This window comes from Trichomycterus rosablanca, chromosome 23 (assembly GCF_030014385.1).
Source record: "Trichomycterus rosablanca isolate fTriRos1 chromosome 23, fTriRos1.hap1, whole genome shotgun sequence".
Lineage (NCBI taxonomy): Eukaryota > Metazoa > Chordata > Actinopteri > Siluriformes > Trichomycteridae > Trichomycterus > Trichomycterus rosablanca.
The window spans coordinates 1500269-1514542 of NC_086010.1; the positions used below are offsets into that span (position 1 = coordinate 1500269).

The window sequence follows — 14274 nt, forward strand, 5'->3', positions numbered from 1 at the left end:
GCACATTGTACTTGTACACTTGCACAATGAAATTGAAGTACAAACAACAACAGCAAACAATAATAATAGCACTACATACAAATATACAAATGAACACAAGCAGTTACACACATGATAAAAAATGATTAAAAAACACCTCTTTACTAAACACTTAAGCTGACTTGTACTTACTTACTAACACTCACTAATACTAATTCATTTCTTGCAAAAAAACAAACAAAAAGATTCTAACTGTACGTCGCTCTGGATAAGAGCGTCTGCTAAAAGTAGAAAATGTAAATGTAATAATGGTACATAATTATAAATCATATCATCAGCATAACAATCTGAGTGGAAGGTTAAATCTTTGACAATGGCGCTTGGGTAGAGAAGTGGTCTACTACACTATAGATTTGTATATATGCACACATACACACATCTATACACACATAACACACACACCCACACATCTATATATTTATGCACTCATGGAAAGCCACAACACACACACATATTTACAGAGAGAGAGGGAAAGAGAGCGAGAGCCAACTCCAGACCACAACAAGAGACAGAAATAAGATGCAGGGGTTCACACAGGTTTAGAAAAAGTGCTGGTGTTCTGGTTCTGCACACATTAGTCACAAATATCATTGTAACACCATAAGAGACCCATGGGTGCATCTTTATTTGGCCCCGTAAATCAGTACAGTGCAAATTTCATTTAATGGATGGGTGTAAGTTTCAATAGTTCAAAATGTTTTACAAGGCTCTTTTTCTTGAATAGCAAAACCAGCATCGTATTAAATGACTTTATATTTCTGTAAGTTGATGCTGTGCGAGTGTCAGTGAATAAATGGGTTAACGTGTCACACCCTGTGTTGGATTAGCACCCTGATGTATGTTCTTACTATACTTTATATATATATATATATATATATATATATAGCTGTCTTGCTGTGCTTGAAATCTTATCTAGACCTCAGCTTAGCTTGGTTATAAATACAGAAGAGATAAAAACACCGGAAATGTTCCGCCGCTTTCTTCACACTTTTTATATCTTCATATCATATCTTCATACACACACATACACACACACACACACACACACCTAATTGTAGACAAGATCTCATTTAATACAAGATGTAGTATTAAGTTGATACACATCAAAGATTAACGCAAACAATCATCAAACAAGCATCACATACAAAATGCATAGACTATTATCAAATATCTAAATGTTCAATATAACAAAACCACATTTACATTGTGTACAGCTGATAATAGAGCACAGTCTGCTTTCTAACTAACTAGAAACTAGCATTACTTGTTTCCTTATCATGTTATCCCATCTATAACATTCATAACTACAAAATAGTACGTGAGCTTTCATACAGGATCCTAAAAACTGCAAGTATGAAGATCTTGTGACAAGGATGATATGTCGGTTGATAATACACTGATTTATCAAACCAAACCAAAATAAAAACACTATTCACACGTACAATGGTGTAAAAATATGCATGTTAATGCAGATTTGTCACAGATTATTATTATGATTTAATTTACATTAAAAGATTATGCATTAAAATGACACATTTTTTAAAGATAAACTCATTTCATCATCACACATTATTCAAGATTTAACTTCTCCCTTAATAACTGTTAATAAGTTGCACTACTTTTATCAGCAGTGATGGGACCAGGACTTACAATAACTAGCAATCTTGATGTTTTTTTTAGGCCTGGAGAACGTGACAACCATTATTTTCATGTTTTATTCTTAGAATTTAAGATTTGTCCGATCTATAGTGCACCAGTCCAGTTCAGGTGAGCTCAAGCCCAGAGAAGTGGAGGCGTTATGGACCTTGTTGATGTATGGCTCTTGCAACCATTTGCGGATGCAGTTTCCAACGTTTCCATGTAGTGAAATCCATCACAGAATATGCTTTGTTTTTGGCACAGACCTTTTCTCACCCACGATTTTTGAAATCATTTAATAAAATATTGTGCACTGTAGATGGTGAAATACTTAAAATTTAATTGGATTAATGGATGCATTTCTTGCTCATAAAGGCAACCTTGCTAACAAGATACTAGTTTTTTTCTGGATGCTTCTGTTATATACCCAGGCATGGGTGTATGATGTTACATATCTAATCATATTTTATACATTCCTAGTCTAGTCCTAGTTTTAAAAAATTATATGAATTTTACATTCCTTCCCAACTTTGCTGAACTAGAGGTTTGAAGTTTGTGTTTTAAGCCACCTCATGATGTCTATGTTTTCTACCTGATGCAAGAGTGTCAATTATTATCAAGACGCCAAACATTCTGACTGATCAACTACATTAAAAGTATGAGTCAAGGTCCCAGTCATAGAAACAAATAAGTACAAGCGTGCAGATAAACAGCAAGCATTAAAACAAAACGAGCGAATCCCTCAGCTGTTAGAGATAGCCGTGCAGCTCCGCTAATGTACAAACATTTGCATGATGAAGTCTTTACCCAGTCTGCCATGTGAACTTCCTCTACAGCTCACATGTCCTGCTTCAGAGTGACCATGGGCTACGTGCAAATGAGAGAGAAATAAATATGTATAAATAACAGGCATGGGTTGATAAATTAGAGATAGAGGCAGACTGTTTGTTTATAAGAAAGTCTTTGTTACTTAAAACGGGCAGTTTGGTAAATGTCATCTTTCTTATATCATGACTAACGTAGAAAACAAACATTTTTAAGATGAATTGGTTCCCCAGAACTGAATAATAGTCCCTCACCTCCACTGTCTTTTCTAATTAAATGCTCCACCATATCTACCATTGTGCTGTTCTGTTACAACATAAAGTTAATACATACACCCTAACCAATCAAAAACCAGGATTATCAATCAGTTAGTAAATTACATTGTGGGTGCACACAGTCATATTTTATTTGCTGTGGGTTTTTTCTCTTCATCAGTCACAAACATACAAGAGGTGGACAAAATATCGGAAACAATTATTAATTTACTGTGTAACCTTCTAAGCATCCAGCTAGCAAGGGTTTTAATATCATGTTACAGTCAACAATGATATTAGAAGGTGATTAGCACTGAGATGTGGATTAGTTGGCTTGGGAACTAGACAGGACATAGAGGGTAGGGAGGGCTGGTCCAGTATGCAGAGAGCCAGTGGAAAGCCATGGTGACACTAATCTTCTGGTTAAGGTTTGTGCAATATGATCGAATGACTCTGTTGACATTTCTGCATTTATCCTATTAAATGACATCGTGAACTGGTTTTGTATATTTAATAAATTACATTCAATTTTTTTTATGTACATAAACAAATATTTTTTTGTTTATTAAGTTAAAAATGCTTGTTTTTAAAGTAGAATGTCAGATCTAATAGCTAATCTTGAACGGTGGGCATGAGAAAATCTAGTAAAAGAAAGACTGAGTAATCAAATTTAATAATGGAGATCCGCATTGTGCACAGAGAATTAAAGAGAGCAGAGGTTCTAACTGCAGCAGTTAACTTTACTTGAAGAATCTTTACAGCTCTTCCTCCCTCCCTCGGACCGGCCAATCATTGTCCTTATAGAGCTGAGATTCGATCTCGTGATGGGCCAGCATGCCTTACCACTGTGTGGGCCTTGCTTCCCATTTCTGACCATCTAAATATTTATTTAATGAACGAAGATGTGACCTCATTAGGTTTCATACAAATGTAAATAATGAAAAACCATAATTGTACGTTACCAGGCTGTTAAAATGGGTTCGACACACAGCTTTACTCTCCCAGTAGATCATGATCACGCTGAGGAGGAATTCCAGCACGTACAGTATCATGATTACAATCTGCAGTCCTAAAGAAAGGCCAGTCTGAGAAAAAGGTAAAACGTCATACAAGAACAAATCCTCCTGAAATTGTTAGCCAAGCTTCAAGTTAAATCAGAGCTTTTGTTTTTACACAACAGCCTAATGGCAGCACATACAGTTGACTTTTTGTAAATATATTGTTTGGTTTATTTGAATTTAAATAGATATAATAAGGATGAGGACCCTTAAAAATGAAATGAAAACCAAAACCTGAAATCTCTCCTCCACAAACCTATCCAGACCCTTTGCTCAACAAATTTCAGTCTTCTGCTTGCTTTAATAATCCTTCATTTGTGTCCAGAACTACTCTTGTAACTTCTACAGCCCATATGGATGGGGCGACAGCAACATGATGCCACCAGCGCTTCTGTGCTATAGGCTTAATACTCCAAGGTTTGTATTTCCGTGTGCAGTCCATGATTTTGGCTTTTACTCACCTCTGTTTCCCAATGCAGCCCAGTTGATAGAAAGGCTGAGAACCAATTATATAGTGCAATGACACCATAAAGACGGTTTTATGAGGAACGCCAGTGACCTGCACAGAGCCCTGACCTTATATGTTACTTAAACCAAAATGAGTTAGCAAATATTGATTCTGCTACTATCAGATGTTCCATTACATATTAACCACAGTCATCTATTTATATTCTTCCTTATTTATTTTTATTGCCTATTTTTGTATGTACTTTCAGGGTTATTTAATGGTTATAAAAAAAAGAACTATAATTTTAACAGTGAGCTAATGGTTGAAGCTGTTTAAAATTCCAATTAAAGCCAGATCTGATATTACAAACATGTTAGATGATGCAGGAAATCGTTACCGATTCAAAAGGACCACCAGGAAACAAACAGATCCCAGGACCAAGAATTGCTGTAAAAACGCCGATGATGTTTAAGACGTACGACATCTTCATCTGTTCAAAAGAGAGTATTATTATTATTATAAGTGGTGTATTTAATAAATTACTACAAAGCAATTAAACCCAGAACACATGAGAATAAAGAGGAAATGAAACGTACCAGACACATTATCGGTGTGTGTCCAGCTGCAAACGTCAGAATCCCACATGGTATAAACTAAAGGAAAAGAAGATGTTTAACATTCAGGATTAGAGAGGACACAAGGTCATTAAAATAAAGCAAAACAATATTTATAGCAATATTCTGTTAGCAGAATATTGCTTTTATTTGCAATTTGGTTTTTTTTTAATAATAGACAGTCATGTTAAAATAAATCACTCTAAACTAAAAACAACAATAATAATAATAATTATAATCTTTGGAATTGTATTAAAATATTACATTATTATATAAATTTCACCTTTACAATTATTAGTCAAACTAATAATAACTGCAATAAATATGAATAAATAAATCTGTGACAATAGGCATCAAGTAGTTTTATGCATTTTACAATGTCCTGTCTTTTTACTTTTGTATTTTCTGTGTTTCTTTTATAAACATTTCTTAATTCAAAAAATTAATACATAAAATTTTATAATAGGAAAAAAAGATTTTATGAATCTGAGAATTTTTATTAGTTTATAGTTTATGTAGGCTTTCTAAAATCAGCTCAGTCAAAAATTTTTATTAATTTGCTGGTTTTTGAAAGTTTTTAAATGTCATTTTACCTTCTAATGTCTTGTTAATAATTATAATAAAAAATATTTTTTTATGAAAATAGTAAAAATGAGGCTTTTTGACAGCACTCTAAAAGTTCACAGAACAATCACAAAGAAGGAATGATACACACATCTACAATGATTCTTCAGAGTTTGTAAATAATGCACATTTAGATTTACAGTCTTACCATCAGACTAGGGATGAAGTACACTGAAAATTCAGAATTACTGTTGATTAAAATGCCTCCGAGACAAATGATGAAAACTGCAGTGATGATCTGAGCCACCTTAAACACACAAGAACAAACAGAACTGTAACATCGTCTCATCAAACGTTTATTATTAATGTGAGCACTGAAAAGACTTTCAGCTTCCTCCCACATTCCAAAAACCTGCCCGTGTTTACTGTTTCGTTCCCTGCAAAACAGAAACATGTTCTAGGGGTCTAAAACTTTTGGCCACGATCAGATCTGAAGATGTTTGGTAGTGCAATCTGTAATTAAAATGATTGAGGAATAGCACAGCTGTTAGATTCTCAGCGATGGTGGGTTAGCGTAACAGACCGCTGCACCAAAAATAAACACTGATAATCACCGGTACTGCTGTTACAGAGAATCAAACACATGAACAAAATTTTGAATAATTTGGTATAATTTGGTAAATCTCGTACCCCAATCGCTTTGGGCCGTCCTCTGAGGAACACCTTGTAGACGTCCCTGAACTTGCAGGTGAACTTCTCAGGCATGATCTGGCCCTCCTGAGCATTTCTGATGCTGGTGAGGGGGATGGTGATGACCATGCAGTTGTCTGATTTGAACGTGTACCTCATATCTCTGGAAGAGAGAAGAGCAGTGAGGGCAGCACAGAGACATCCTGGTCGATCACCTTTGTCCTAAGTTGTAAACTTTTCCTGACAGTGTCCTACAAATAATGTATCAGACGCGAGGACCAAAATCACACCATTACATCAAAACCTGGTCACAACGTGATAATGCTGGACGTGTTTACATACCTGCTTAAAATTCACGATTCTTCTGAAGTGAAGGTCTGGAGGACAAAGAACTAAAGTAACTAAAGAAAGAAAAAGATAAAGAACAAATCAGCACATTCACCATCAACACAGACTGGACAGAGCCACTGATTCTTTCTTGCTGCCCTTTCACAAATCCCGTCTTCTCTAAAGTCTCTTTCACACTGAGGAGTCACAAACACTGATCTCTGGATCTCTGTGGAGGCTCGAGATGTCTGAAGCTTCCTCCTGCTTTGTGTTGTTTCATGATAAATATTCAACGATGATAGAAATCAGAAAGAGCTAAAATTATTTTTTAGTACTGTTAATTAAGTTGCAGAAATAAATAGTAAGCCATGAATACCACTGATTAAAACTAGACTTCCAAAGACCTGATGATGACGATAAAAATCTATTTTTAATATTTTTCACATTGTTAAACTTGAACTTACATGCACACAGTGACCACTACACATTATATAAATATACAATATCCAAACAGTCTCCCACACTGTGTTCAATTTTCGTTTCTACACCCATTTACACAGCAAAAATAATAAATAAATGAAAGTAAATACACCCCCAACTTAAATCTTTATAAAAAAAAACAAAAAAAACTTGGCCATATCTCCAGTGTCCCTGTATAATAATTGGTAATCAGATGGTAAATCAAAGCTCGTAGCTCCTCTTAATTATTTTTTCAAAGAATATTTTTTAGATTCTATCACCAGTATAGTCCAAAAAACAGTCCAGATATTATACCATCGTTTGAGGTTGTTTTTAGCCCAGTGTGTTAAATATTCCATTGGCAGGAAATCAAAAATTACTTTATGCCAGTCGGAGAGTGTTGGGGGTCTGTTAGAGATCCACTTCAACAAAATAACTTTACGTGCAGCATAAGTCAGTGAATACAAAAGCTTCCGTTTATTTATCCCTTTAATATCTGGGTTTGGGACTCCCATAATAAAACAAAGTGGATCCATTGTCAACTTATTCCCAAATAGTTTTAATAGGACTTTTCCCCAAAAGTCCTGAATACATCTGCAAGCCCAGATACAATGCACAAACTCAGCTCCTTTCATAGCGCACTTTAAGATCTTTTTGAAATGTATGTCATATTTACTCTCATGTTTATAAATATCTGTATACAAGTTGAATACTGTAATTTTAACCAAGTAGACAGTGAGAATAAACAATAATTATGAGACAAAAGTAGAAGAAAATAAAGTATTAGACTATTAGAACAGAGTTGTTTTTAAATAAAAGGTCACAACCAGTTGGCATCAACAGTTATTAGTAAATTAAACCGAGCTGGACCTGCATGGCCACTGGAGGCCCTTTTTTCTCATGAAAACATGCAGACGATGAACTGGCTGGTATAAATAAGTAAGAATTCATTTCTCACTGTGTGCTCAGTGACCCGGACCGTGTGAAGCTTAGAGGTAAATAAAAAAGAACACATGAAGGAATAAGCAAAGCAAACAGCGGCCTTTAAATGATACAGAATTAATGAACACTAACACTCCGTCTGTATAAATGTGGGTTCAGAAACCTGAATCAATCAGCCTTGTTTATTATTCATAAAATACCAAGAGGTAAAGATTTGTACAGCTTTTACAGAGCTTTTCTCCTTTTAAAAGAAATAATTAGTCATTTATAACACTGGTAATAACATAAAATGCCTCAACTAACATTATATAACTAAATAACGTATTATAAAATATAAATAATATATAACAGCTCACCCTGAGCGTCGTTGTCCAGCTCTGGGTCGGAGCGTCTCGTCTCTGTGAGCTTGTTTTCAGTTTGGCTGGTTAGTTTGTGGTTTCGTCAGTCCTCTTTCTGTTTCCTTAGTCAGCAGGTCTGCTGGGTACGAGAAGAGAAGTTGGAACATCTAATCTCATCTCGTTTCTCCTCATAGCTGATACGTACCGGCACCGAACCACAGTGAAAGGCATCGTCGTCCTGTTTTCTGTAGGTCATCAGGAATTTATTCTGTGCTCTTGACCTTAAGTGGCTTAATAGGAGAGAAAGCAACACCGGTAAGTCCGTTTAATTATGAACTTCAGAGCAAATTTACAGTCAGTGATGGTTGTAATGTGTTCTGTGTTTACTTCTTTGTGTAAGTAAAATTTAAAAATTGCTTTTATTTTATGTTAGGGATTGTATCAATAACCTTGAACTGACTTTAACCCGGGCATTAATAAACCTTTATAATTCAGATCAGAAGTTTACATACACGGTCGTTTCTGGGCCGTTTTGGGATTCCAGTGATTAGTGCAGTTGTTCTTTATCTGTAAATCTAATTAAAATATTTAAAATAATGAATTTTGGTTATTTATTAGGTACAGAAAGCTCATATTTGGTTTTACCTCCTATAACTATATACCCCAAACTTCTGCTTACTCACAATAGTTGTTATCAAGCTTCTGGAACATCCCCGGCTCGATCTGTGACCACTACACTACACTACACTACACTACACTACACTACACTTGTCAGAATCGGTTTAACCAAATCTGCTTAATTTTTTAGTGCTTTAGGTTCGAGCTCAGGACTTTGGGAAGCTGGTCCTGGTCCAGCACCCAGTTTATTAACGTCACAAGAAAGGGTATTTCTTTAATCACTGCATCCATTTCACACACTGTACCTGTTCCACCGGCAGCAGTCCAGCCCCAAACACAATCCCACCACCAGCACGATCAATAAGTCATCATGATCACTTATCAAAAATTAAGAGGCCGTGTCACAAAACTGTGCAGAACTTTCAACATCATCAAACTGATTATTTAAGCAGCTTTGTGTAGATTTGACCGAAGAGAAAAGAAACTATGTTGTGTTCATCAGCAATGTTAATGTTATTATTATTGATTATTTATAATAAAGTGAAATGAACACCCAACCCCCCACAGACTTGTTACCTTTCAGTTCTAACTTTCTAACTAATATATAATAAATCACTTAAATAAACCCCTGACGCTTCTGTCTGTCTGTTTGCTTGTCTGTTCAGTGCTGAGACTCGATGGCGTGTTCCAGCAATGTCATGGATAAAATCGAAATGGAGTCACTGGGGCAGAAAGGCGGTGATGTGGACAACACCGGTCCCATTATTAAATATTATCAAGCGACCGAGCTCATCCCCTCCCCGAAACCCCCGCTACACCAGCTGCTGAAGAAGGAGCCAGCGGCGTGGGCCGTAAGATCACTTACTGCACCCTTAACACCCCGTACACCCGGTACACAACAGTACTCTCACACTGATGATACACCAGAACAGCATCAGGGCTCACAGGATTCCAGGGTGATTTGGGATCAACTGATTTCTAAACTCTTCTGTTTCTGTGACTAAATGTTTGGAAGTTTCTTCAAATGTTTTTCTTGTTTAGGCATCCTATTAATAATTTACTAGAACATTGTCCTGTTGTTTTATTAAATAATAATTATTATTATTATATTAAAATTCTACTATTACAAATAATATTAATAATTATAATTACAATAACAACAATAATTGTAGTAGCAGTAATAATAATAATAATAATAAACAATAATAATAACAATAATAATAATAAACAATAACAATAATATGATAATAATAATAATAAATAATAATAATATGATAATAATAATAATAAACAATAATAAACAATAATAATATTAATAATAAATTGTAGAATGAGACACTGACAGCAAAAGCTTCAGCCTGTTGTTCACATTCATAACAGAAAAATTAGCTCACACAGGATAAGAGACGTCACAAGTTGAACAGAACAGTGTGAACAGAGAGCTAATGGATCCAGGATGGATCCATGGATTCTCATTCCTGTTGTCTTCATTTTACACTTACGCTCATATGGTAAAATGTCTGTCTAATACAGCAGGTTAAACTTCTCATCGTTCACTTTTTCTCAGCTCTTCGTTATCTTTATTTGTTAACCGTCACTTGTTTTTCTCGTAGCTGGACAGACAGACAGCACCTTCACCCTAAACATCCACCTCAGCTCCGTGTACTGCACACAGCCTGACACGGTTCCCATTTTTTGGGGTTCAGGACTGATTTAGATTTAAGAGCAGATCTTTTGCAACAAGTTTCTCTGTGCAGGACACAGTGGCTTATCACAGTCTTTGTCTGTAATGATGTGATTATTTTTTGCTTCGTTTGTGTGTTATAACGTTTGCAGTAGTTTAATACAGGACACAGTGACTGGGTGCAGCATCACATTATAGAATTTCTGTTTCTTCAGTTCTTGTAACAGCATTTTAATTTCTTTATGTGATTAAGAGTTAAACGAGCTCATATAGAATCTCTGTCCTGTCTCAGTTTGTGCAGATCTCCAGCGGTGTTCTGAATGTTGGGCTCGGTGTGGTGTTCGCTGTGGTCTTCCCTATCGAAAATCTGCTGCTCACCTTGTTTAGAGTTCCCATCGTCACGGGTTTACTGGTAAAACTGGACAGATTTTATAATAAAGCTTTTTCCATTTATAACTGAAGTACCAAAACATACTCGCTCAGCTCAGACGTATTATTATTATTATTATTGCTTTTATTTATTTATTATCACTACTCCTGCATATAATAACTATTATAATTAATGATTAAAATCCTAATAAATAATAATAATAAATAATAAAATAATAATAATAAATAATAAAGGATCTGATGGTTCTTCTGCATTTATTTTATTTTATTTTAGTTCCTGATGGCTGGATTGATGTCGACTCTTCTCCACAGACGACCTGGGCTCTTACAGGTTCATATTTTAACACAACGTGTTTATATTGTATACATTTTATCATGTTTATATTGTATAGATTTTATCTTGTTTATATTGTATAGATTTTATCTTGTTTATATTGTATAGATTTTATCTTGTTTATATTATAGTCGTACGATTGTTGGTGTGTGGTGGGTTTGATTTTCTCCTGCAGGTCTGTCAGCATTTTAACGTGGGCTGTTTAGCTGCTGCCGTGTTTGGAATGGTGCTGCTGTGTGTGGATTTAGGAAGGACAAATACCATAGAATTACGTCATAAGGTATTAAGATTAAAACTATCTAAAAGTATTTGTTCATTAGCCTGCAGGGAAAATGCTGCAAATATCATTTATAAAAGCAATAAAATAAAACCAGTAAAAACTGTATTTTCCTACCAAAATAAAAGAAAATTAAATTCTGACCTGAATTTGTAACTTTTTATACGGAGTGCTCTCGAAACTGCAAATTCTGACAAAAACAGTTTAGATGAACTCTGAGATTTTTAGTTTTCATCTGCACGGCTCGTGTAGCTTATTTAAGGGAAGGTTATAGGCACTCGTTTAACATCATGCACACTGCATAACCGATTCATCTCACATTAATACATACATTAATTCATTTTAAAATAATTATTATTAATCGATCACTAAAACAACTGTGAAATTTCCTGACATCAGTAATTACATTTAAGTAAAAGCTGTTTAATAATTGGTAAATATTATGATGGTGCAGAGGTCAAATACACCCACTTGCAGGATCTCAGTGGTGCTATCGGCCAGTCAGCCGTCTATACAGACGTGATTGGCTGTGTCCGAGGGGGGTGGTGTTTGCCAAACAGCCTAACCATTGAGAGGTGCAGGCGCTCAGGTTGGTCTCAGTGCAGGCGCTCACAGTGCAGGTCCCAAGTCTGGATAAATAAACAGGGTCGAGTCAGGAAAAGCATCCGGTGCAAAAAACTTAAATTAAGAATGCAGTCAAATTAAGAATGCAGACCAGCACGATCCACTGTGGTGACCCAAACCTTTCTTCAAACCTTGTTGTGCCAGTTCACAACCACTGATTTTGTATTTGCCTCTGATTTTATGATGGAAAGAAGCCAGACTGTGTAAATATTTTGGCCTAACAGACACACACTGTACAGTGTTCAGCCTGCATGATCTTATGCTGTGTGTGTGTGTGTGTGTGTGTGTGTGTGTGTTATGCAGGTAGAAATCCTGATACTGTGTGTGACGCTGTTGGACATGATCATCTCTGGAGTCTTAATACTTTTCATTAACACGGAAAAACGCAGGCATGAAAAGGAATAAAGAGGAGAATTGTGTGTGTGTGTGTGTGTGTGTGTGTGTGTGTGTGTGTGTGATGCTCTTGGACGTGATCATTTCTGAAATCCTCATACTTTCTATTAGCTTGGAGAAACGCAGGCGTGAGGAGAAATGATTCAGTAATTACTCAGTAATAATCTGTTTCTGATCTGAAGCTCGAGACTAGATGAACGTATTTACGTGGACATGTTCATTTTTGATGTATATATACACCTAAATGTTTTATTAAACCTGTACCTGCTATAAAATTCATCCTGATGAGATAAACATCTTCCTAACGTTGTATCAGTCGATTGTACTTTGTTGTGTTTGTTTATTTTATTGCTGTCTGTGTTTTGGAGTATTTTGTAAAGCTGTATGGAATTTTTTTTTATTTGTTTTGTGCCAATTAAACACAATATTTTGGACTATGTCTGTGAAAATTTGTGCCCATTTAAAAAATCAGGCATAGACTGTGGACAGAAAGGCCTGGCTCCTGATCAAAGTTCCAATTCATCCCATAGGGGTGTGAACTATAGGGTTAAAGTCAGAGCTCCATGCAGACGGCTGGAGTTCTCTGGTATTTCTCTCAATGTGAAATGATTAAACTGTCATCATTAATAGAACATTTTATTTAAAACTAACATGTTTAGTGGAAAGCAGCACCCCTCCTACAATTTCTATGAAATGTTTCCGTCCACCCTCTCAAAATTAGGTTACCAAAAACATAAAAAAAGGAAACGAATATGAGAGAGAAAAAAAGAGAGAATTTAACCTGTCAAAGATGAAAAACGAGCTTTAGCACTTTTGCCTCACATTAAATAACACGATGCTGTGTGTTTATACACTCTGGCCTGGGTTAGTCTCTTTTCATGGGGCTCAAAATCCCTGGCAGTGATAATCGACGACACTGTGACTGAATCACACACTTACATTTGACATTTTTGGCAATTAGCAGACGCTTTCATCCAAACAGACTTTTGTTGCTTTGAGACAATGTTCATTATAAAAAGTGCTATATAAATAAATTTGACTTGACGTACAGAACTGTGACAGTATTGTATCTAAGTAATTGAGGGTGAAGGGCCTTGCTCAGGGGCCCAACAATGGCAACCTGGTAGTGATGGGGCTTAACCCAGTGGATTACTAGTCCAGTACCTTAACCACTAGGCTACAACTGCCCTTCGATCCCGAATTCATTAGTGTGTTCTGCAAGACTTGCTGCTGATCTCTGTCGCAGTGTGTTGCAACCCAACCCAGCTCATTAAACAAGCTGAAAGTTGCTGCAGTTTTCTGATCTACTGTAACATCACTGATTATATTTAGTGGGCTGGAATTAATCAGCCTTCATGGGTTAATTCAACAAGATTACAGAAATACACGCTGAAACTTCTGCTTTTTAAATCTCACTGTGTAAAAAATATCACTTTGTGAAACAGAGATATTAGAAATAAATAAATAATAATAATAATAATACAGATTTATTTTGAAGATCTGTGAACAAAACCTTACTATTTTAGTTTTGGGTTATAAAGTGAGAAGATTTGATCAGTTACTTGTTAGTTTTACTAAGAAGCAACAACACAAATTTCACACTGAATTATTTCCTCAGCTGTCTGTGGGTTTTGGGGTTTAGTTTATGTCGGTGCTTCTCTTTTCCAATAATGCACTTTTACACTAAAGCCCAATATGATAAAATACATTAGTAGTTAATTACTGTGCATGTAGTTTATTTCTAACACCATGAACATG

The 14274-nt window shown here is 35.6% G+C and overlaps 2 protein-coding genes across 2 annotated transcripts; one reads left to right on the forward strand and one right to left on the reverse strand.

Moving 5' to 3' along the window:
- Positions 1-2486: 2486 nt before the first annotated feature.
- LOC134300742 (uncharacterized) lies at positions 2487-6289 on the reverse strand. The gene is made up of 6 exons (XM_062985164.1): positions 6131-6289; positions 5649-5747; positions 4859-4915; positions 4660-4752; positions 3719-3841; positions 2487-2544 (listed from the first exon to the last, which is right to left on the reverse strand). The coding sequence occupies exons 1-6, from the start codon at positions 6287-6289 to the stop codon at positions 2515-2517; spliced, it is 561 nt and encodes a 186-aa protein (XP_062841234.1). The 3' UTR covers positions 2487-2514.
- Positions 6290-9491: 3202 nt separating this feature from the next.
- On the forward strand, positions 9492-12528 carry si:ch211-269k10.4 (uncharacterized protein LOC100150242 homolog). Its single transcript, XM_062985165.1, has 4 exons — positions 9492-9665; positions 10791-10910; positions 11163-11219; positions 12427-12528. Exons 1-4 carry the CDS (start codon positions 9492-9494, stop codon positions 12526-12528), a joined length of 453 nt encoding a protein of 150 aa, XP_062841235.1.
- Positions 12529-14274: the final 1746 nt, after the last annotated feature.

What these genes read in the sequence shown, in the direction of transcription:
- LOC134300742 (XM_062985164.1), bottom strand. Translation starts at nt 6,289, where the DNA reads ATGAGGTACACGTTCAAATCAGACAACTGCATGGTCATCACCATCCCC. An exon ending in GACGGCCCAAAGCGATTGGG is followed by an intron (nt 5,748 to 6,130) that starts GTACGAGATTTA and finishes TGTGTGTTTAAG; the next exon opens with GTGGCTCAGATCATCACTGC. An exon ending in ACTTCATCCCTAGTCTGATG is followed by an intron (nt 4,916 to 5,648) that starts GTAAGACTGTAA and finishes CTTTTCCTTTAG; the next exon opens with TTTATACCATGTGGGATTCT.
- si:ch211-269k10.4 (XM_062985165.1), top strand. Translation starts at nt 9,492, where the DNA reads ATGGCGTGTTCCAGCAATGTCATGGATAAAATCGAAATGGAGTCACTG. An exon ending in AGGAGCCAGCGGCGTGGGCC is followed by an intron (nt 9,666 to 10,790) that starts GTAAGATCACTT and finishes GTCCTGTCTCAG; the next exon opens with TTTGTGCAGATCTCCAGCGG. An exon ending in GACGACCTGGGCTCTTACAG is followed by an intron (nt 11,220 to 12,426) that starts GTTCATATTTTA and finishes TGTGTTATGCAG; the next exon opens with GTAGAAATCCTGATACTGTG.